The sequence below is a fragment of the Piliocolobus tephrosceles genome, chromosome 10 (genome assembly GCF_002776525.5).
Source record: "Piliocolobus tephrosceles isolate RC106 chromosome 10, ASM277652v3, whole genome shotgun sequence".
Lineage (NCBI taxonomy): Eukaryota > Metazoa > Chordata > Mammalia > Primates > Cercopithecidae > Piliocolobus > Piliocolobus tephrosceles.
In genome coordinates this window covers 126,088,892-126,113,079 of record NC_045443.1, presented here as the reverse complement: position 1 = coordinate 126,113,079, position 24,188 = coordinate 126,088,892, and the positions used below count along the sequence as shown (strand labels likewise).

At 44.1% G+C, this 24,188-nt stretch overlaps 1 protein-coding gene across 1 annotated transcript in view; it reads right to left on the bottom strand.

The window, feature by feature from the left end:
• Window positions 1-24,188, bottom strand: part of TMEM132C (transmembrane protein 132C) — a 431,835-nt gene that overhangs the window by 271,620 nt on the left and 136,027 nt on the right. Inside the window, exon 2 of the mRNA XM_023187261.2 lies at window positions 15,218-16,106. Coding sequence (XP_023043029.2) covers window positions 15,218-16,106 — 889 coding nt within the window. The remainder of the gene's footprint in view (window positions 1-15,217; window positions 16,107-24,188) is intronic.

Below are 24,188 nucleotides of genomic sequence, written 5' to 3'. Positions count from 1 at the left end.
TTTTTTTTTTTTTTTTTGTATTTTTTAGTAGAGACGGGCTTTCACTGTGCTAGCCAGGATGGTCTCGATCTCCTGACCTCGTGATCCACCCATCTCGGCCTCCCAAAGTGCTGGGATTACAGGCTTGAGCCACCGCACCCGGCCATGAGCCATCATTTTTAAGAGCCAGTCCCATGCCTGGGCACCCTGTTTCGGGATATGGTATTAGGAACTGATGAAATGCATCGTAATTAAGGTGTGACATTCTTTCTGCCAGTGTGTTATCCAAGGGGAGCCCCATCTTTGAATACCCCTCTCTGATGTTATCAAAGCCCTGTTCTTGTCGTTTTCTAACAGAAGGGATATTAAGTTATACTTATTACAAAGTATAGGCTAACTAGATTAGGTCCTTGCTCCTTGGTGAACATGAAAATTGGCCTTGATTTCCATGGCTGGTCGACACATGACCTGAGCCAACATCTGGGAGGAGCATTTCAAAGAGACAGAGCTCCTTGCATTGTCACGCAAGGCTGTCGGGTTCCCACAGACAGCTCTTAGCAGCCCATGTTCCCGGGCACATTCGTGATCCACGGAGAAGCACGGTGGCTTTTCAGCCTGATAAGCAATTGGTTATAACCTGTGACTGTGGTCATCTACCTAGCCACACGGCGATCAACCATTTATTCACATTTATTCATCTCAGGGTTTCTCCATCGCCGCACGTTGACTGGCATTTGGGATCAGAATATTCTTTGTGGGGTTAGTGGGGAGGCTGTCTTGCACATTGTAGGATATCTAGCACTATCTCTAATCTCTGTTTACTAGATGCCAGTAGCACCTCCCTCCCCAATTTTGACAACCAAAAATGTTCCCAGACATTGCAGATACCTCTGGGGAAGTGAGGGTAAAACTCTTTCCCTGTTGAAAGACCTGGTTTACCTCAATGAAAGCAATGGTATCCTTCCTCCCAAAGAAGGTAGATGCTGCTACAGAGATGGGAGTTCATCAATTAGAATGCTTTCAGTTGCAATCCACAGCACTCAATCAAGCATAACTGCAATAGACTCTGTGTAATGTCTAGAAAAATACATGTAATAATAAAAATAATGCAATGAAAATAGAATTAACATTAAGTGCTTAATATGTGCAAATATGTTAAAATTATCTTACTGAAGTCTCACAATAACCCTGAGCTGGTGTTACTGTTATCATCTCTATGTATAAACTGAGGCACAGAAAGGTTGGGGAACCCACCCTGGTGGCACAGCTAGAAAACTGTAGGTGCAGGATTTGGACTCAGTTGTCCATCTCTGAACTTACAGTCTTCCTCTATGCCACAGGTGTGGGCATCTACTGCTACTGCCTGCATGTGACACGAATCCTTCTCTGTCCAGCACCTGCACACAATCTTCTCTTTCTCAAACGACTCTGTCTACACTTACAGACAACCTGTTTTTCATGGGATTAACCTTCCACTGCTGGCTCTAAGGGTAGCCTGGCAAATAGGTATGTTGAAAGTTGCTGGCCACAATAAATGGATGACAGGTGGGTGTATGACCCACACCAAGCTGAGGCAACTCAATCTGAGGACATTTATTGCACCTATTATAAAAAAGATGCCTAAACTCTGAGCAGGGTCCGAGCTGGGAACCCTTGGAGTGACCACGTGGAGAACCAGCAGGAAGGAGAACAATGTGGGCGAATGGGAGTTGCACAGTAAGTGAGGGAGACTGAGTCCCAGGAACGTCATATTCACGCTCGGATGCGTTTGTACCTGAAACCTCCGGAAGTTTCAGTTATAGGGGAAAAAAATTCCTTTTTAAGTTTAAGTCAGTTAGAATAGCAACTAAAATAAGCTTGACAAATGCATTCCTCTTCTCTCAGGCCTTCGGTTTCCTCTTCTGCAGAACGGGTTGTTGAGAGGATTGCGTAGCATATCGGGAACGCCTGACCTGCCAAACCCCACACAAACAGGACTGTCTGGAAGCCCAGTAGGCTAGTCCAAGTAGCAGCCCCACGAGGAGCCAGCACTCTGGCTCTTGGGACTGGCAGGTCCCATCCTGGCAGCACTGGGCAAGAACAGCTGAAAAGGCTGTGTGCTCCTTTATTTTGTTCTAGCAAATTCTGCTTTTAAAGGTCCCTCTGGAAAATTCAACAGAAAGAAGGCTTCGTCAGGAAAGCATGGCCACAGTGCCTGCAATATCAGAGCACACCACAATGGGCACTGGTATTTCAGAGGAACTTGAGAGATGGCCTCTGTCTCCTGCACATTGTACTGAGGAGTGTTTCCATTTGAGTGAGAGCCACAAGTCGGGGGTGAGGATGCCGGGCTTCTCCAGCTGAGTGCCTTAACAGGAAGGTGATGGAGGAAGAAACTCCTGGTGGATGTGCGTTCACCTAATGTAGCTGGGTGGAGTATCGAGAGCTTGGATCCCACCCTGGAGGAAAGTGGGGAAGGAGAATCAGGAGGATCCAGCCTTGGAGGAAGTGTCCTAGGCTGAGCCTGAGACCTACAGCCTGCCTCCTCCCTCCGTCTCAATCCCGTCTACACTGCGTCCTCCTCCTGTGTCCCTGGATGTCCCCACTTCCAGGCCACCACCTTTCCTAAAAATATATACATACCTTTGGAAGTAGAAACTGAAAGGACTAATAAATACACAAAAAAACACACTCCACTTCTCTAGGAGCACAGGAAATAGGAGCTGATACAGCAAGGAGGTTCCAGGAAAGACTTTCAACAAGCATGATGCAATCAAAATAATCAAAATGCTTTTGAAATAGGGATGCTTTTTTTTTCTTTCTATCCAAGATTTTAATTCAGTTAATTACTTTTGGAGTTTCAAGACATAAATGGTGCAGGTTTGCAATATTCAGGAACCCTGGAGCAATGACACGACCACAAACAAGTGTCAGCATACGGGACTCTAAAGATACCTTAGTACCCAGAACACTGGAGTACCCAGCGTGCTTTCTGAAATCATTACTTGCCACCTTATACTGCCTCTGCTCCCCACAAATTTTTAGCTAGAAAGGGACTACGTGTCACAGGTCCACTAATTCATGTGCTAAATCTTTCACAACAGACAAAGCTGTGATTTGGAGAACTCGAAAACTCAGACGACACTTAAATGGGCTAAAGAATGTGGAAGAAAGAAGGCAGAATTCGGGGTCAGAAGGGCTCTGGTTCCTTTCTGTTTTCACAGAGCTCGAGTCAATTTTATGTTTAAATGTTTCCCACAACAGTAAAATCGCTCTCCAATGTTTCACGGGAGCTGGGCTGCCTGGCAACCCAGATGTGTTGTGGGGAGCTGCGGAGGGGGACAGGGGATGGAGCAGGAAACATTATTTCTTTACTTCTTCCCAAGCAGAAAGAAAATTGTTCCTTTTCTCTGTTCCAGAAGAATACATTTAAAATGACAAGCTGAAGAAAATGAAAACAAACCCTTCCTTTGGAGACATTCAACAGGGGAAATGAATTTCAGACAGACTGTGGGAAAATGAGTTTCCAGAGTTCTCTGAATTAGCTCCAAACTTGCAGTCAGTGCAAACTTGGTCGTGTTTTAGGGTCTCCTCTGCTAATGAGGAGGCTGGGAACGGTCAGCTTACTCCTGAGGAATCCACTCGATCCTGCAGATTTATTATGCCCAGTAGGAAGGAAAGAGCCAAGGATCATGCAGGGCAAGCCAGGTATCTGGACAATGCCTTTGAGGGTTTCTCATATCCTCAGATATCAAATAGATAAGAAAAAACTTCGCTCCCTGAAATGAAGCTCTAATGGCATACACCCAGGCTGTGCTCAGTAATTAGAAGAGTGGATTTGAGAGTGAGGTCTAGACTTCTCCAGCGGAGAGGAGTTTATTCTCCACGTGGCGAAGGTCCACATTCCCGTTTGTAACTTTGCTTTTCCACCACAGGGAACATGGCCTGGTGCTGCCAAGGGGCATGTGGCAATTGAAAAGAACCAGGGAATGACAGAGTGGCAGGCTCTGAAGCACGTTGGGCAGTCTGTCTTCTCGGTCATGGGTTCAATGCTGCTTTCCACCCACCCCCAAATTCACATCCAACTGGAACTTCAGAATGCAACCTGATTCGGAAAAAGGTCCTTTGCAGATGGAATTAGTTAAGGATCTCCAAATGAGAGCCTTCTGGATGAGGGTGGGTCTGAAATTCAAAGACGGATGTCCTAGTAAGAGAAAGGACAAAGATACTGAGACACAAAGGAGAAACACAGAGAGAAAATTCACATGAAGACGGGGCAGGCATTGGATAGATGTGGCCGTAAGCCAAGGACCATCGAGGATAGCCAGCGGAAGCAAGGAAGGGCCTTCTCTAGAGCCCTTGGAGGAAGCATGGCCTTGACGGCACCCTGATTTCAGGCTTCTGACCTCTAGAAATGTGAAAGAACCAAGTTCTGTTGTTTCAAGAACAACAAGTTTGGGACAATTTGTTATGGCAGCTGCAGGAAAATGATGCATCCTTCTGCTTTGAGGCATGATTTAAACTGAGAGACACAGTCAAGGTCCTCAGACTGCACAGTGGTGGTTGAGAAGTGATTCTGCTGTCAGCTTCCATTTCCAATTTCTCTTTAGAGCCAGTAACTCTGGTTGAAATCAAGGAGACTTGTAATGTGGCTGCTCCCTTTAACAGGGCACACATGTGAGTGCCATTCACTGTGGCCCCTCCCAGATGAGTGCCAAGGGGCAGGGGACTGGGTGTACAAAAGGCTGGCCACAGTGTGCAGGTGGGGAGTTTCCATCAGAACCGTGTCTGCATCATGGATCCAGTGTCTTCACTAGATGATGTGTTGATCTGGGTGGCCTGAAGGCCCGGCTAATGGAGATTATAGTGAGGGGATGCTGAGGCCCTTTCCAATATCCTCTTACCACTACCTCGGAGCTTCCCTCATCTATATCCCTGGCCAGCCATATAGGCCTGGAATTTGCCACCTTCGACCCACATAATCTGATTGAAGTTGGCTGGTCCTTGTTTTGGCCATTCTCACTAATCAGAAATGTTGAAGGGGTTTCTAAATGTGATACAGTACAAAGCACAATAAAAAATTAGAAAGAGTGGTCTGGTCCTAAGAACCTTGTCAAGTAATGGGCAAAGCAAAACATGTGGCCGCCCAATGGAAAAACCATCTGTAAGGTAAATTTTTGAAAATTGGCTCAATGTTTAACGTGTAGTTAGTTTAGAGGCAATAAAGAAAAGTCAAGGTCAATAGCGTTTTCTATGACACACATCATCTCTTGGGATATCATTCTGTCAAGTATACGATTCAGTATTTTGTATATTCACAAAGTTGCACAACCATCACCACTACCTAATTTCAACATGTTTTCATCACCCCAAAAAGAAACCCCAAACCCATTGGCAGTCACTCCCCACATGCCATCTCCCGTTGTCCTGGGAACCACTAATCTACTTTCTGTCTCTATGGATTTACCTCTTCTAGGCATTGTATATAAATGGATTCATGTAATATGTGACCTTTTGTGTCTGGCTTTTTTTTTTTTTTTTTCACTTAGCATCATGTTTTTAAGGTTCATCCATATTGTAGCATGTATCAGTGGTTTATTCCTTTTATGGCCGAATAATATCGCATTGCATGCAAATATCACATTTTGCTCATTCGTTCATCAGGTGATCTGTGCACGCAGTGGTATATTATTCAGCTATCAAAAGGAAAGCTGCTGTGAACATTTATGTATTTTGTAGTTATGTATATTTCATGCACAAGTAGGAGACTCACTTCTGAGCAGCCATTAGCCCACCACACTGGGCTAATTTTTTGTACTTTTTTTTTTTTTTTTTTTTTTTTAGTAGAGATGGGGTTTCACTGTGTTAGCCAGGATGGTCTCAATCTCCTGACCTCATGATCCGCCTGCCTCAGCCTCCCAACATGCTGGGATTACAGGTGTGAGTCACCGCGCCCGGCCCCAGAGTCCTTTTAAAGGAGCAGCCATGAGTGGTGTTGGTCTATTAGAACAGGCATGTTCCATGAATCCCACCCCTAACCCTCCCATGGGAATCTGTGACTCTGCTTTTTACCTTGAGCTGGTTAGAAACTTAGGTTTAGTCTGCAAGGGATTAACTTCCCAAAGTCCTTTTTTCTGTTTTTTGGAGACGGAGTCTCACTCTGTTGTCACCCAGGCTGGAGTGCAGTGGCACGATCTTGGCTCACTGCAAGCTCTGCCCCCCGGGGTCATGCCATTCCCTACGTCAGCCTCCTGAGTAGCTGGGACTACAGGCGCCTGCCACCACACTGGGCTAATTTTTTTTATTTTAATTTTTATTTTTTAAGTAGAGACAGGGTTTCATTGTGTTAGCCAGGATGGTCTCAATCTCCTGACCTCATGATCTGCTCTCCTCAGCCTCCCAAAGTGCTGGGATTACAGGTGTGAGTCACCGCACCTGGCCCCAAGGTCCTTTTAAAGGAGGTGAAACCCACTTTTATTATTTTTTTAAGAGACAGGGTCTCGCTATGTTGCCCAGGCTGGACTTGAACTCCCGGGTTCACACAATCCTCCCACCTTGGCCTCCAGAGTAGCTGGGATACAGGCAACAGCCAGTCTTTCAACTCTACCTGAATTTCCTTGACACACATTGAGACTCTAGAAATGAATCCACCTATAAACCTCATCCTGTTTGGAAAAATAATACTTCTCTCAGTATTCTTGCATAAATCTTAGCACATTTCTTCAAAGGCTTTCTTCCCTGCTTCCACCCTTCATCCTTTTTGTTTATTGGAACATGGTGAGGGCATACGCAGCTGTAAAGCACACACAGCATGGCGTTGCCTTGGTTAGGGGAGATTCAGTGACTGATGAAATGACTGGGCTTCATCCACCAGTCAAAGCAGGACAGAACTAATGAACCAGGAGGTCCCATACACAGCTAGGAAAGAATATCACCTTCTGTGCCGAAGCTGAGAAGCAGCTCCTTGCTCTCTTACTTGCTGAGTGCACTCCTGCAAAGCAAGGGCTATTAGAGACTGCATGCTTGGCATCTAGTCTCTCTTTCGTTCTGTCTTTACTCATGAGAGAGGACTACCTCCTTATTTCACAGTGGTTTACTTCAAAAAATGAATCTCTTAGATTTATGTCCTGAAGGCTCCATTATCAGTCCTGACACACAAAACCTACCCAGCAAAGGACAAAGAAGCCATGTAATTGCTGTTCTATTTTCAGTGATGTTTGAGGACCATCACAAGGCCCACATCCCACAGACCACCCAGATATCTATATTCTCTGCAAGTCAAGGTTGTAGGCTCGTGGTTGTCAACCAGTGTGATTTTATCCCCCAGAGAAGAGTTAGCAATGTCTGGAGACATTTTGGTTATCAGAACTGGAGCAGAAGTGGAGGTGCTATTGGACTTTATCTATTGAGTAGAGTCCAGGGATGCTGCTCAATATTTTACAATGCACCAGACAACCCAACACAAAAGAATTAGCTGGCCCCAAATGCTGATGACATTGAGGTTGAGAAGCCAGTCCCTATGCTAGGCATCTCTCTTCACTGCGTTGAGACATGGGGATGTGTCTATTTACTGCACATAAATTCATGTTAGCAGCAGAGTATAATCTCCCAGTCAAGAGCGATGCTTTATCACTCTCTGAGCATCCCTAATGCAGGGTTCAGAATTGGTTACAAGTAGAGAACAAATCTCTTCCATGTCTATGAATCACGTTGTTCAATTAAGAGAGCTTATTTAAATTGGAGAGGATGAATGATCACCGCCTCTGCTCTTTAGGTATCTATTTCATTGCTTACTGACAAGGCCAGACATTCATGTCCCCCTACCCCCAAGTTCTTTGCTTTAATAACCTGCAGCGTCAAGACTGGCCTACCTACTTACAACCTGCAGCTTGAGTCAAACTAACACTGATTTTTTTTTTTTTTTTTTTTTTTGAGACGGAGTCTCGCTCTGTCGCCCAGGCTGGAGTACAGTGGCACGATCTTGGCTCACTGCAAGCTCCGCCTCCCGTGTTCACTCCATTCTCCTGCCTCAGCCTCCCGAGTAGCTGGGACTACAGGCGCCCTCCACAATGCCTGGCTAATTTTTTTGTATTTTTAGTAGAGATGTGGTTTCACCGTGTTAGCCAGGATGGTCTCGAACTCCTGACCTTGTGATCTGCCCACCTCAGCCTCCCAAAGTGCTGGGATTACAGGCGTGAGCCACCACGCCCGGCCCCTAACACTGATTTTGACAGCAGAGTGATTCTGTGAGCTCCGTCTAAGCTAGGCTTTGGGGAGGCAGTCATGTGGAAGTCGTCCCATCCTCAACATCCCCAGGGGCTCAGGAGCATGGAGGTACCCTGAGATGGCAGTGGGAATTTTCAGAACTGATGACCTCCACTGTCAATATATTTTGAACATCCTTGGAAAAGTAAATAACGCCTATGCTTTCTCTAAGGAATCCTGATCTTTATTTCAAGAAGGCTCAGTTAATTATGAAAGAAAACATCCATGAAAAGGAATGTTTATGAAATAGGTTTGATATTAGGCATTTGGTTTTGCATTTATTCAATGAATGTTTACTGGGGCTTTATTTTGTGCCAAGTCATACACCAAGGGCTGGGGATATAGCAGTGAACAGAGAGATGGAAAAAGAGCTTACCCTCGTGAATCAACACACTCATATTTGTAAAACCTATCTGCATATGTGTTTTTCATTTATGTTGGTAATTATTTTTTATTTCTTAAAATAGGCTTCCAAAATAACATCATAGCTACAAGAAACAAAGGTTCCATCTTCCACACCTTGACTAATTTGATTATAAAGCAAAGGTTACCTTTGAATTCACTTTGTGAAGTTGCAGACAAAATTCAGTCTGCTGCTTTTTGCTCATGGAAGACTGTCCTTTGTGAAAATGATCTTGCCAAGAAGGTTCATGCCAAGTTTACATGTATGTTATTAGTCCCATAAATATTTCCAAAAAGTCCAGGCCCTCTCAGTGAAGCCACTGTGCAAAGACCCATGGGAGAGAGAAAGTCTTTGGGTTTCTCAGTGAGGAGAGATTATTCAAGGTCTCCCTGCATGTCCTCCATGAATTTCCCAATAGAAAAGAACAAGCAATGGACCTCAGTGATACAACATTCTGTGTCCTGGGTGGTTTTCTCCTGTGATCTAGGCAGCAGCCAAAGGTGGAGGCAGCTGGAGAGATCTGGATGATATATACACCACGTGTTCTTTATGCACTCATTGGCTGATGGGCATTTAGGTTGATTCCATATCGCTGCAATTAGCTATGTGTACACAGAGGCATATAGAGTGCTAGAATGGATGTTGGAGACTCAGAAGGGGAGAGGGTGAGAGGCTGTTCAGGGATGAAAAGTTACCTATTGGGTACAATGTATGCCAGTTGGGTGACAGGGGCACTAAAATCCCAGACTTCACCACTGTGTACTTCATCCCTACAGCTCAAAACCACTTACACCCCCTAAAGCTACTGCAATGAAAAAAATATAGTGTTGGTTCCCAAACTTCAGCGAGACTCATACCAACTTCACTATTATTCCCACATCTGTGTACATCCTCTTATATTATTTCCTTCTTGAATATTTTTTCCTTAAAACAATGATTTTAAGCATTAAAGTACATTTTAATTAAATTAAAATTATAGTACATTATCTAGGAAGGGAAAACCTGCCTCTCCCATAGGATTTCCATCACAGAATGGCAGCTCTGTCCTTTCCTCCCCAGCGTCCTGATGCTCTGCGTCTCCTTCACACAAGTGTGCCCACAAATCTCATCAGTTCTAGCTTTAAAATTAATCCAGAATCTGCACACTCATTTACACCTCTGCTGCTGGTATCCTGATCCAAGCCTCTGCCTTCTCTCACCTAGATTACTGCCATACATAAAAATAAGTTACATCGTGACATTCCTTATTCAAAACCTTCCAGTAGTCCCCATCTCACCTGGAATAAAAGTCCCCATCTCACCTGGAATAAAAGCCGTTTACAACGGCTCACAAAGTCCAAGGTGATGTGAATCCCAGCTCCCCTCACAGCTCACCTCCCCCGACCTCTCCTGTCTTCCATTCTGTTTCAGACACATTTGTCTCCTTACTGTTCCTGACACAAACCAAGCAAGCATCCCCAGGACCTTTGCACATGTTTCCGTGCCAAGACCACACTTGATTCAAATGCCACTTTTTCAACAAAGCCTGCCTTGACTGTCCCCTTAAAGTGTATTCTCAGCACTTTCCATTCTTCCTCCCTTGTTCATTTTTTCCTAAGCCACTTATCACTATCTATTGTATTTACTTGGTTATTATTATTATTATTATTATTATTATTATTATTATTATTACTGAGACAGAGTGCCACTCTTGTCACCCAGGCTGGAGTTCACTGGCATGATCTTGGCTCACTGCAACCTCCGCCTCCTGGGTTCAAGCCATTCTCCTGCCTCAGCCTCCCAAGTAGCTGGGATTACCGGTGCCCGCCATCACGCCCAGCTAATGTTTTGGTATTTTCAGTAGAGACAGGGTTTCACCACATTGGCCAGGCTGGTCTTGAACTCCTGACCTCAGACAATCCACCCAGCTCGGCCTCCCAAAGTGCTGGGATTACAGGTGTGAGCTACCACACCCACCCCAATTTTGATTATTTTTATCTTCCCCCACTAGGAAATCAGCTTCACACAGGCAGGGAGTGTTGCCTATTTCATTCAGGGCTGTAGAACAATGCCTGACAAATGCGCAGGGGTCAGTACATATTAATTGAGTCAATACTTGCCAAGTGAATGAAAAGAAATATTGTATCCACAGTGAAAATGGAAAACCACTGTTTTGTTTGTTTAGTATTTGGGCTATCAAAAGAAAATAACGATAAACAATGAAAGCAGAACAAAGTTTTAAAATTCCAGCTAGAAAAGGTGAAGGCTTGGAAATAGTGACCTTTCTTTTTGCCAAAAACAACAAAAAAAAGATATGTAGGGGCTCTCAGGATGTTAGAGGTATGCTAGAAGAAAACAAGACTTTTCACTGCAGCATTATTAGAACTGAATGACAACTGAACACAAAGCCTGTGTCCACTCTGCAATTCCATGGCGCTTAGCGTCTAGCATTGTACATCTCTTATACACAGCTGTGAGCCAACCACGGAAGTCCAGAGCCTTCCCACCCATCCTGGAGAGTGTGCCGTTCATAAAGCTCATTTTATGCAGGGTGGAATTCCAGGGACTCTGTCTTCACCAGCTGGCTTAAGGCTGAGCTCTCTGAGGGCCTCTTGGATGTTTTCTAGCTTAAGGCAGATGGTGCTCAAATACCTACGGGGTTCTTGGCAAATACCAGATTCAGAAAGAAGGGCATGCAGTCTTGGAAGCTGTACTAACTACACCCCTCACTTGTGTCACTTCTTGGCACACATGCACATTTTGATTATTTCTATCTTGCCTACTAGAACATAAGCTTCACTCGGGCAGGAAGTTTTGCCTGTTTTATTCACTGCTATAGAACAATGCCTGGCAAATGGGCATGGCTGGATACTTGCACATTGCATTGATGATACAGAAACACATAACGTATCTAGGGGCCTGCAAAGATGGCATCTCTGCACAGGAAGGAAGTTCTCTGTATTCCCTAAAAAAAAAAAAAAAAAAAAAAGGAGAAGCAGACCGAGCTCATCTTTTCCTAATGGACACTGAGAGACTTGGGCAGGTGTTCAAGGAACTAATTCTTCCAACTGAACTTCCTTGCCTTTGAAAATGCCTTCAGTCACAGATAAGCTGGAAAGAGATAAGGTGTCCTAAAACCTACATTCTGACCCAAACATCCTCTGTGGTTTGGTTAATAATGTTATGCCAATGACTGTTTCCTGGCCTCAATATTGTACTATGATTATATGAGGTGTTACCACCAGTGGAAGCTGGGGGAGGGGTCTACGGAAGATCACTGTATTATTTTTGGAACTTCTTACAAATCTGTAATTATTTAAAAACATAAAACCTTATTTTTTTAAAAGAAAAACCTTCAGTCATGTTGGGAAAACAGGAGAATTGGAGACAGGGGGAGAGAAAGAGGGAGATTAAGGGAAGGAGAGAAACAGAGAGACTCCACACAGAGCAAAATTCCATTTGACACACTGATGCCTGCTGATCATTTTGGCAATTCAAATTAAGCCAAGACTCTGAAACGTGTATGCCGTCCATAACGTCCCTTTTTAATTAGTGAAATTCCATCTTCAGAATAAGAACGAACCTCAAAGACGGGTCTTCAGATGGTTTGTTTGTTCCCTATTCTTTGAATTCCGACATGCCTGAGACACAAGGACTTGCATTTGCACATGTGTTTGGGGAAACTTTGCTGCTCTGACTTTCTCATGAGCAATTGCTTTTAGCCCTTAGGAAATTTGCTTCGAATTTAAAACCTGAGGTAAGGAAATATAACACGTGCCATATCTTGGTGAACGGGGAGTGAGGCAGACCTTCTCTCCCCAGGACTTGGATCTGTGATGGGAAAGCTCAGACGGGAGGGAATACAGCTGCTGCCCTTGACGGCACTAAGCAGTGCCCTTTCATGTGACTAAGTCTTACCCCCAGAACCACGCCATTAGTAACCTCTGTGCTACAAACGCTCCTGTCATTATACAAAGACACTGCTCTTTAAGCAAAATCATAGGACAATGAGAATAATAGAATTTTCAGAATAAATTTGGTAGTTGTTTTACACAACACACAATGTCCACTTACTGCGAAGACATAATTCAATGCTTATTGAAGGTTTGATGGGTGTTTAAAAACAGCCCTGTTAGTAATATTCAGTGTTGACAGAGAAGTTTCAGTGCACCAGACACTGTTATGAGCACCTTGCAAATAAGTATTAGCCCACTGAATCCTCACAACCCATGGAAGCAGATACTGGAATTACATCTGCTTTAGAGAGGAGGAAACTGAGGCACACAGAGGTTAGTTAACTTGCCTATCATCACAAGTAAAAGGCTGTAAGTAAAAGAGATAGGATCAGAATTGAGGTCAGCTGGTTGGAAGACCTTTGTTCAACACCACCATGACTATCTTGGTGATGAAAAATTCAGAAAACAGATCCTCCTCTCTGAAGAGCCCCATCTAAGCATCCCTTCCAGGTGCAGCTGGAAGGTTGTGCACCTTAGACCTAGGGACCCACGTGGCTCGGCTTGCGCTCACCCTGGTAGACACCAGACCCTGCATTTCCCGAAGAGGAAAGTGAACGAAGTGCAAGGGGGAAGATGATGACTCTAAAATTTTACAGCTACTTAGCATGACATCAGCTCCCCGTCTTTCTGTCTCCAGCTTCCGAAGCCAGACATAGTTGCATTTATTTCACGATTGATCTGAAACTTAGGGGGCAAAGGGACTTACCAAAAATTAAACTCAGAGCTCCCAGATCAGTATCTTTTTTTTTTTTTTTTCTTCTTCTTTGAGATGGAGTCTCGCTCTGCTGCCCAGGCTAAAGTGCGGTGGTGTGATCTTGGCTCACTGCAACCTCCACCTCCCAGGTTCAAGCGATTCTCCTGTCTCAGCCTCCTGAGTAGCTAGGATTACAGGTACATGCCACCATACCCAGCCAATTTTTTGTATTTTAGTATTGACGGGGTTTCACTGTGCTGTCCAGGCTGGTCTCAAACTCCCGAGCTCAGGCAATCCACTCGCCTCAGCCTCCCAAAGTGCTAGGATTACAGGTGTGAGCCACCATGCCCGGCTGATCAGTATCTTTTTGAATCCAAGCCAGGGGGAAACAAACACAATATTCAGATCCTTTTATCTGAATATTGGCTTCCTGGCCCCTCAGTGACAAGGTCATGATACTTTCAATAAGCTCCGGATACAGTGACAGCGAGACCTGTCCCTTCCCAGCACGTCCCTCACTGACCACCAAGGTTCACAAAGCCAGTGCCACGCAAATCCTTTGTACAATAAATCTCATAAAAAGACGTAGGATTGCATGACATTGCTGAAAGGGATGTCATAACAGTCCTCCAAGCATATCCAAAAAACACTGGCAAATGAAGATCTGCAAAATTAGTTCATTTAAAAATTGAAAGGAAAAACTACAAAGATGATGACAAGATGTATACTTCAGAAGACAATTATTTAAATCTGAAGGACTAGGATGAGAAACTTATGGAAACCTCTGAACCTTTTTATAAATGAAAAAACAAAACCAAGCAAAACAAAAAAAACTTCAAACTTCAAAAATAAGCATCCTTATAGTCATATTACAAAAGTTAAACAGAAATGAAACGTGGTGTGATACGCTATCATTCTAGCTTGCAAATCAAATATTTTTCCAAGCCAGTCATTCAAAATGTGATTAAGGCTTTACTCTGATGAGAATTCTAACAAAGCATAGCTGCAATTACAACCTAACTCCTTAACCATAACAGGAAAAAAAAAACAACCCTTATTTTTATCCAATTTATTTTTTAAACAAATTTCAAACAAATACTTTTTTTTCATTATTATGACAGTTTAGTCCACATTTTAAGAGGATTTGCTTTAAATGAATTTTACCCCAGTATTAATTATCCTCAGAAAACATGTGCTCCTGTACCAAATTTTAGAATCATTATACAGAGTGACAGAGCAGCCCTGTTAGAGCTTGGATGTTGCCCTCTGTTGAATCTGCAATGGTGACAGTAGGTGGATTATCCTGCTGCTTTGTTTATTTGTTTTACAAGATGGAATACCCTTGCTGAAGAGTTTTATGCAGGGCATGTTCGCTTAATTGTTGCTAAGCTCTACTACGCGCTAAGGCCTCCCAGACACTAACTGGCAACATTTAACATCACCTAATTAAAAAAAAAAAAGGTACTATGCTTGGCTGTTCTCACATATATACCCAAAGTGAGATCGCATCACTCCTCTGCCTTTTCTTGGGCTTCTTGAACATGGACTTTCAATCATGCAACTCAAATGATATCACATCAAAGGATCCACAGCAGAATAAGAATCACATCCCTCTCCAAGTGTGAGGGTAACTGAAGGTCTAGAGAGGCGGATTACTCTGTCTAGATCCTTTTGGATCTAACTTCCGCCCGCCCTTTGCCTCTTCCTCCCTCCATAACCCATGGTGGAAGGAGAGCTGTTGACAGCATGTGGGCAGGTGCATAATTTGCCTTCCCCTGTTAATGCTGAACAGTGCCTGAAGATAGTGAAAATCGATGCTTCCTGAATATCTATCTGCCACGCATGGAACCCAATCTCACACCAGCCATGCCAAAGATGAGCAGGGCCAAGCATGGCACCTACCTCAAGATGAAGAAGTCCACGGAGGAATTGCTCGAGATGGTGACATAGGCCGTGACCACGTCTCCCTGCTTGACTGGCCTGGAAGGCAGCCAGATGACCACGTTACCATCCAAACGCAGCTCTCTGAGCTGGGCGCTGTCCTGGGCCCGGTAAAGGCCGACGGTGCCGATCCTCTGCAGGTGGGACGTGGTTTCCTCCAGCCCATCCTTTCCTGGACGGATGGCGTTGCCCTTCCTGAAGTCACCCCCGGCACAGTCCCCTCGCTCGTTTCCTGGGTGCACGGTGTAGTAGAGCTCCACGGGGGTCCCCTCCGGCTGGTCCACGGACTTCTTCCTCCCGGCACCCACCGTCGGGGCACTGAACCAGCTGGCCAGGAGCTCCAGCTCGGCCACACACAGCCCCAGGTCCCCCCTCAGCCGGCAGCTGCCCCGCACCTCTCTGGTCTCTCGGAAAGCGAAGACCCTCAGGCACGGCAGCTTCTCCCCGGCGCTGCGGTCGTCCCAGTCTCTGCCCACGATGTGGAACAGAACCTGCACCTGGGGCCGGCTCAGGTAGACTTTGTCCCGCAGGATGTGGGCTTTGAGTTTCCAGTCAAAACTAAACGTATTGGTTGGACCTAAAAAGTTTGACGTCAACATCAAGTCCAGAGGCACAACCTTTTCCACAGAAAAGGGTCCGTAGCTGGCGTTGAGCACTGGGGGCTGCCTGGTTTTGTAGGTAAAGAAGGACTCCACCCTGGACTGCAGGCTGGAGTTGCGCAGCAGGTCCTGGCTGGCTTCCTTGAGGAAGAAGGAGGTCTCTGCTCTGAGGATGTGGTAGCTCACAGGCAGGTAAGGTGGCAGTGAGGAGAATCGCTGTATGTTGTCTGTGACCCCGTGACCCTCTATCACTAAAAAGGGAAAAAGAAAAGAAAAGAAAAAATCAAAGACAGGATTATTAATGGGCCGCTCGTTAGCTGTTAGGTCTGTAAGCCATTTAGAAATGAGGGATAGAAATTCTGAAGTCCACTTGGCTAGAATTTTTATATTCTTTCTGGAATAAGTCATTAAAACGATTCTACATGGTCCATGAATTATGCATATACTTATATTAGGATGAAACATGAAAATGAGAATTCTGTAGAGTAAGATTCGTTGAATGGTGGCAATTTCATAGAGTTCAACTTAACAGAATGATGGTAAATTACCTATAGGAGTAGAGTGGGTATTTTATGAATAATTGGCATGAGTTTAAAATGTACTTAATGGCACTGGTACATAAATATCAAAACAGGCCAATGAATAAAGTCCATAAATAAACCCAAGAACATATGGAAGTTTAGTCAGTGATAAAGGTAGCATCTTAAACATAGCCTTTTTTTTCTTCTTTATAATTTTTTTTTAATAGAGATGAGGTCTCACTATTTTGCCCAGTCTGGTCTTGAACTCCTGGGCTCATGCAATCTTCCAACCTCGGCCTCCTAAAGTGCTGGGATTACAGGGATGAGCCACTGCATCTGCTGCAAATGTTGACTTTTAAATCATTGGTGCTAGGACAACTGTACAGCCATTAAGAAAAAAGTAGATCCACACCCCACACCATACATAAGACTGAACTTCAAATGGATCAGCAATATAAATCAAAGAAGCTGTATCTTTCAAGCACTAAAGAAAACATGGATGAATTCCTCTGTAACCTGGGTATAGGAAGAGTTTCACAATTATGACTCAAAATCTAAATGCAATTTAAAAAAATTTGCCTATATAATTTTAAAAAATTGCATTACAAAAATACCATACAGTAAAAAGGAAAAATGACAAGCTGGGAGTAAATATCTGCAACACATGTATCACATTAAAAGGGCTAATGGCCCTAATATACAGATCTTGAAATTTGAGGAAAAAAATTTTTAAAAATTGAGAGAGAAGTGAGTAAAGCATATGAACAGATACTCACAAAAATATATTAAAATTGTTTATATAGAGATATATATATTCAAAACTATTGAGCATCACTCACAATTAGAGAAACACAAATGAAAACTACAAATACCACCTCTTACCTATAAGACTGACAAAAATGACCAAGTATAACACACACTGTTGGGAAGTCGACAGACAACAGGCAGTCTTAGTGTATTGCTGCTGAGAATAAAAAGAGGTATGACCTTTCCGGAAGGGAACTTGGCATTACTTTTGCATTTTTCTTTGACTCTTTCATCTTACTTCTAGGAATCTATTCTGAAGATACACCTCTGACAATTAGAAAACACATACACAGAAGATCATTTATTGCAACTCTTTTTTTTTTTTTTTTTTTTTTTTTGAGATGGAGTCTCCCTCTGTCACCCAGGCTGGAGTGCAGTGGCACGATCTCGGCTCACTGCAAGCTCCGCCTCCTGGGTTCACGCCATTCTCCTGCCTCAGCCTCCCAAGTAGCTGGGACTACAAGTGCCTGCCACCACACCTGGCTAATTTTTTTGTATTTTTAGTAGAGACATGGTTTCTCCGTGTTAGCCAGGGGGGTCTCGATCTCCTGACCTCGTGATCTGCCCCCCTGGGCCTCACAAAGTGCTGGGATTACAGGCGTGAGCCACCACGCCTGGCCTCACAATTGGTTTTAAATGCAAAATATTTTGACACAACCTTCATACCTCTATGTAGAAAATGGTTGAATAAACTACAGTAAATCCACACAGTGGAGTATCATGAGCTGCAATAAAAAAAAGGAATAAGATCTGTATAAAGCAATATGGAGTGCTTTCAAAAATATATTGCTAAGTTAAAGAGCATGGTGCAGAAGGCTATCTGACTATATTAACTTCTGTGTAAGAAGGAAGGGGAGTGTATTCGTCTGTTTTCACACTGCTAATAAAGACATACCCCAGACTGGGAAATTTGAAAAAGAAAGAGGTTTAATGGACTCACAGTTCCACATGGCTGGGAGGCCTCATAATCATGGAGGAAGGCAAAGGAAGAGCAAAGGCATGTCTTACATGGTGGCAGGCAAGAGAGCTTGTGCAGGGGAACTGCCATTTACAAAACCATCAGATCTTGTGAGACTTACTACCCCAAGAACAATATAGGGGAAACTACCTCCATAATTCAATTATCTCCACCTGGTTCTGCCCTTGAACTATGGGGATTATTACAATTCAAGGTGAGATTTGGGTGGGGACACAGCCAAACCATACCAGGGAGATAAGAAAATGTCTATGTATTTGTTCATTCATGTAACACACATGAACACACAAGAAAAGAAATCAGAGTCTATAAAGTTGGTTATCAACAGGTGTTGGGTGGGAACCAGGCAGAAATAAAGGGGGTTGAGGATGAGGAGGAAAGATGAAGGGTGTATCTTTTTTGTGTAGTTCTGACCTTTGGAATCATGTTAATATTTGACATATGATAATAATATCAACACAGGTAAGTAAAAACCCTGAATTGGTCGCAAGTGGAAAGAAACGAACTTAATTATATTTCAAATGAATATCAAAACCACACTGAAGGAGGGTAAGGGAGAACTAATTCAAGTAATTTTGGACACATATTTGGTCTTTTTTTAATTCCTCATATGTCCCTTAGAGATTTTGCTGTTTATGTTTATTCATTTGTTGGAAAAAATAGTAACAAGATAAGCCATTTTTCTCATGTTACCCAGAAATAATGAGTTAATGCCCACCATATTATTATTCCTAAATTCATTAGATTCTTTGATAATCTTGACCCATTTGGGTGGAGAGTGACTTTTAGTCATTGATCACCAAAGACACTATCTTGTCATCATCGTCTTCTTTCTCAGCTGGGGAGAAAGTGTTCGTTATTAACTTTTACAGGTAAAATGAGTTAGCAGAATGAATAAGCATGTCACCCTCTCCCCACTGGGTGGGAGCCCAGTTCCAAGGCTCAGATCCCTCTGGCCCCCTACTGAGATTCAGCACACTGAGTGGTGATACCGATTGGGGTGTGAACCACTTGGCTCTGGGTTCTGCACCTGATCAGACCTGACATCGCAGACTGCTCACTCTGAGGCTCCACCCAGCCTGCAGATGAGTTTTGCTTGACCCACAGTGTTTTTTAAAAAAATCTTTATAAAATGAAACTCAATTTTTAAAAACTGAGGAGTCTCTGGGTTTCCAGCTTGTCTTTGAACATGGGAAGAACTTGCAACATTTGGGCTTTCTCCCCACATGGCGACGATGGGAGGAGGTGACTTATAGCCCCAGTGTTGCTGTCATCCTACATGCAGCCCACTGTGCGCCATGGAGCTGCCTGCTTGTCCCTCAGGTGCTTTTGAGTTTGAGATTCCTGATTTACAAGATTTAGCTGGCTAAGTTGCTGAATATTGGGGGCTCACAGGCTCAACCTCAAGGTAGGAAAGCACAGCATGTCACCCTTCCCTTCCAGGGTTTTTTGTAACCATCTCTGACATCAACAGAAGGACCACCAGCAGCCTCCTTGCTGTTTGAATATTTTCTTCGCTAAGATCCCCCATGGGTTTATGCTACATGAGGGCATGGCTAAGAACCTGCTACACACTCATGACCCAGAAACTTCAATTGCCCCAAGTCTAACTTTGAAAACCCAAGAAAGCCCATCTCCTTGTTTCTGTCTTTTAAAACCCCCAGAAAATCCAAACAAGACTGCATTCGTTATTGACAGAGGAGATGGGAATTGCTCTCTCCTTCTTTCCAGCCTTCCCTCCTGTCCCTTCCTCTCAGTGCAGCCTGCGCAACACGCCAGCATATGGGGCAGCCTGGCTCTGCTGTCCTCTGGAAAGACCCTAATCCTTTTCCCGGCAGGGACACTGGCGAGCAGATCAAAGCTGCCTTTGGTGCTGCAGCCAAATGGACTTGGATTGTCAAGATGGCTTTTCAAAGAAATAACATTCTCTCCAGTTCTCAGCCCAGAGGCCTTGTTCTGGGGTCACCAGCAACAAGGGCACATTTGCCTCCCTCTCTTTAGGGATGGCTCGGCACTTCCATTTTAACCCCCTAATTTCAGAATCAGCTTAAAACATGCGCAAAAGGCCCTGCCGAGGTACGACATTCCAGAAAGAGATCTGGCTCTCTGTCCTTAAACACGGACTATTTGGGCAACTTGTCATGGTTTGTAAAAACCAACAGACAAATTGCCACATCTGATGCTTTTATTTTGAGGTATTTATCCCAATCCAAAAACATCCTCTTAAATCTTGAAGTGTAGGGACTTAGAGACTCATCTGTTTGGAGAAGGTTATGAGCCAAGGGCTCTGTGAAGGGGCGGGGCACGGGACTCCAGGCCCATCTGCAGCGGGGGCATTCGCCAACAGAAAGCATTTGTCAACAAGCTGTTTTGTCATTCTTCATTCTTCCTACACATAAAGATTCCTTTTCTCTCCTTTTCTTAATGGGAAAAACGTCTAAAGGAAACCTGTTTGCTTCTAAGCAAATGCTGAGTTTATTTTCTACAAAATACAGATGGAGTAGGCTTGTGGTCTTGCCTCCTCTCTTAAGGTTCTTCCATTCTTTGAACAAGTCACTGTTTATCCTTCAGATGGAGAAAAATGAGAAGGGATGAAGTGAAGTGAAGCCTAGCTCATCCCTTCCCGTTGAGCCTCATTCTGAATTCTTCCAGCTCACGGGGGATTTGACTTGAGTCAAGAAGTGACAGACACCATAAAGAAAGGAGCAAGGCCTTGTACAGTGGCTAAGGGAGCTTCAATTTCCATAAAGAGGAGGCAGAGACAGAGACAGAGAGAGAGAGTTGAGACTGGTTGATCTAGGTATGTAGCATAATAATAATAACAATGGAAGAGTAATTATAAAATGGCACCCCATCTCCTGTATCTACATACTTATCTACAACCTTTGCATGAAGACTTTGCAGTTCTCCCATCAAGAGGTGGAGTCAATTTCCCCACTCGTTGAATCTGGGCTGCCTTGTGATTTGCTTTGGCCAAGAGAATATGGAAGAAATGACAGTGTGCCTCTTCTGGGCCCAGGTCTCAACGGGCCTTGCACATTTCCACTCTGCCTCTTTTGGACGCCTGATAGTAGGAAGAAGAACAACCCTGGGCCAGCCTGGAGAAAAGACCACATGGAGAGGAGCAGTGTGATCCCAGCTGAGGCCATCCTGCATCAGGCAGCCCATGCCCAGCCCCAAACAAGTGAGCAAGTTCAGCCAAGATCAGAAGCCCTGAGACTCAGGAGGCCTTGTACATGATTAAGTCTCCACATTTCAGGGTGTTTCATCATGAGACAATCCCTGATGGAGCAGCCAGCAGTCATCAAAAATTGACCCTATATATTAGTTCACTTTCATACTGCTATGAAGAAATACCCAAGACTGGGTAATTTATAAAAGAAAAAGAGGTTTAATGGACTCACAGTTCCACAAGACTGGGGAGGCCTCACAATCATGGTGGAAGGTGAAGGAGAAGCAAAGGCACATCTTACATGGCAGCAGGCAAGAGAGTGTGTGCAGGGGAACTGCCCTTTATAAAACCATTAGATCCCATGAGACTTATTTACTATCATGAGAACAGCATAAAAACCCACCCTGATGATTCAATTACCTCCCACCAGGTTCCTCCCACGACACGGGGGGATTACGGGAGATATAATTCGAGATGAGATTTGGGTGGGGACAAGGCCAAACCATATCACCATGGTCTAGGTGTGTTTTTAAATGCTTTACATGTGGAATCTCTATTAGTTCTTCACAACCATCTCAAGGGGTAAGTATCATGATGAGCACTTCTTATAGAAGAGGAAATTGAGGAATAGGGAAGGTAAATAATGTTGCCCCAGATCTCCTGGTTGTAAGTGACATAGCTTAAACTTATGCCTGGCTGTCTGGTTCCAGAGGTTCTGGTCCACTTGGCAACAGGGCTCACCTTGCTCTACTCCCTGCCTCCCAGGTGCATGAGGATTCATTGAGATGATGCCTACAAAGGGTGTAGCAAGTCTCTGACTCACAATAAGGGTGCAAGCTTTGTTATAGCTTAATTATATCTTAGTACGTCCTTGTTCCAGAGTTTTAAATTTATTATCGAAGTTTAAATACATCTTGCTCCTTCCTATCTCCAGGATCTCACACATGGCCACTCCTTCTGCCTAATTAATTTCCATTCAGTTTCCAGATCCACCTCACCTCTTCTATTAATAGGAAGCCTCCCTGACTTCAACACGAGGTCCAGTGTCCCTCCCAAAATACCGTGCACCTCTCTTTTATATCTTTTCAAACAGCTGTAATTTTATATTTGCTTGTGTGCATGTTTGGTTAATGACCATCTTCCCTAACAGACTGGAAGCTCCATGGGAAAAAAGGATAGTGTTTTTATCCAGCAGCGTGCCCTCCTGTCTTGAATACCATGTGACTCAGTGACGACTCATTCAACACTTGAGAAATGCATGAAGTTTGATCAACAGCCCAAACATGAAGCAAGCCAGATGGGGGAAGAAGCCACTTCACAAAACACAGCAGTAAGGTGTACAATGAGGGAAAACGTAGACACCATTTGTTGGAAGGCAGAACTTCTCACATGTGGTAGGAAGAATTGCAGCCAATGTCCATGGACACTCTGGCATCCAGTACCGGGAGATGGCGACTTTCTGCAGCCACTCAGTGTCAGTGCATCAGAGGTGCTGAGGAAACTTTCCCTTCACGTAAGTACCTTCTTTGCCTCACATTTGCCTACTTTTAGAGCATATGGTCACCCAGAAGTAAACTAACAATTGTTGCAGCAGACAAGAACAATTATTCCTTTCCCCAATAAAATAATGCACTAGCACCTGTCCATGGGGCTGCTGATAATTTACCAAGAACTTCTTGAGTACATACATGCCCAAGACTGCCTGGTGCAGCTCTCTGTACACAGAGCTTTCAACTGAGGGTGGTGTTTCCTAAGCTTCACACCTCCCTCACTCTCATGACATGAACCAGATAATGTACGCACTGTTAATCAGTCCAGGAGCTTACTGATAATTGATAACTTTATAAATTAGAATGGAAAATAATGTACTAGTATCAATGAATAATTTTGTTTAAATAATCTTACTGTAAATAAAAAAACCAAGATCATATCCCCTAATTGCTGCCTGTCTACAGCTCTAAGCCATAGTTTGCCATTTCTTTGTTAAGCAGGGAGAATATCAAGTGTTGGGTGCCGAAGAGGCAGTGGCTACAAAATGAGATTTTCTCTTAGATAGACTCAGAATAATTCAAACAATTAAGGAGGAAATTCCCACTTTCTCATATGGTTGAACAGGTGATTTTTGCACCTGTCCAGGTATCTCCAACAGCCAACCACAGAGATGCTCATGTGAAGGGCTCCCTGACAAAGCTGTGCAAGGTCCATCTGCACCGTCACAGGCTGCAGCACTGTGTATGCCCCCTAAACTCACCTCTTATTTTGGGAAGCCCAGAGGTAGCAGATTAAGGAATCAGAGGTGGTTGCCAGCCTTTGCTGTGTGTTTTCTCCTGGAAACGTTATCTCCTGACAGCAAGGAAACAATTCCAGGGCTGCCACAGCATTGTGAGTTCTGACCAATGTCTTTCCTCTTACTCCAGTTCATCTGCTTGCACCAACATCTCCCAGAAAGATAGGATAATTGAGTCATTTTTATTGACCTGAAACAATACCCCTGGAAAAGTCCAATGCTGGTTTCCTATGGCCACGGGAGAGAGGCTGGGGAGTAGTGGACAGCTGCACCTGCCTATCTGGCCTCCATGCGGACAGCACGTTCATTGCTGTCTCTCTTCCTGTTTACCCATTTTCTTTATCTGTACTTGCCTGTCAGTGTTGGGGATATTGTGTCCTCCATCGGTTGTTCATCAGAGAACTCTACCACAAAGCTGCTGCCGGAAATTGAGTTTTTGAGATTCTGAGATAGTGGACAAAGGAGACGGCCACGTCACTCAGCACCCGGACAGGATAACACTGGGAGAATGAGCCTTTCCACTAACATGATGCACTGCCTTCATCACAATGCCCACTTTCAGACGTGTTG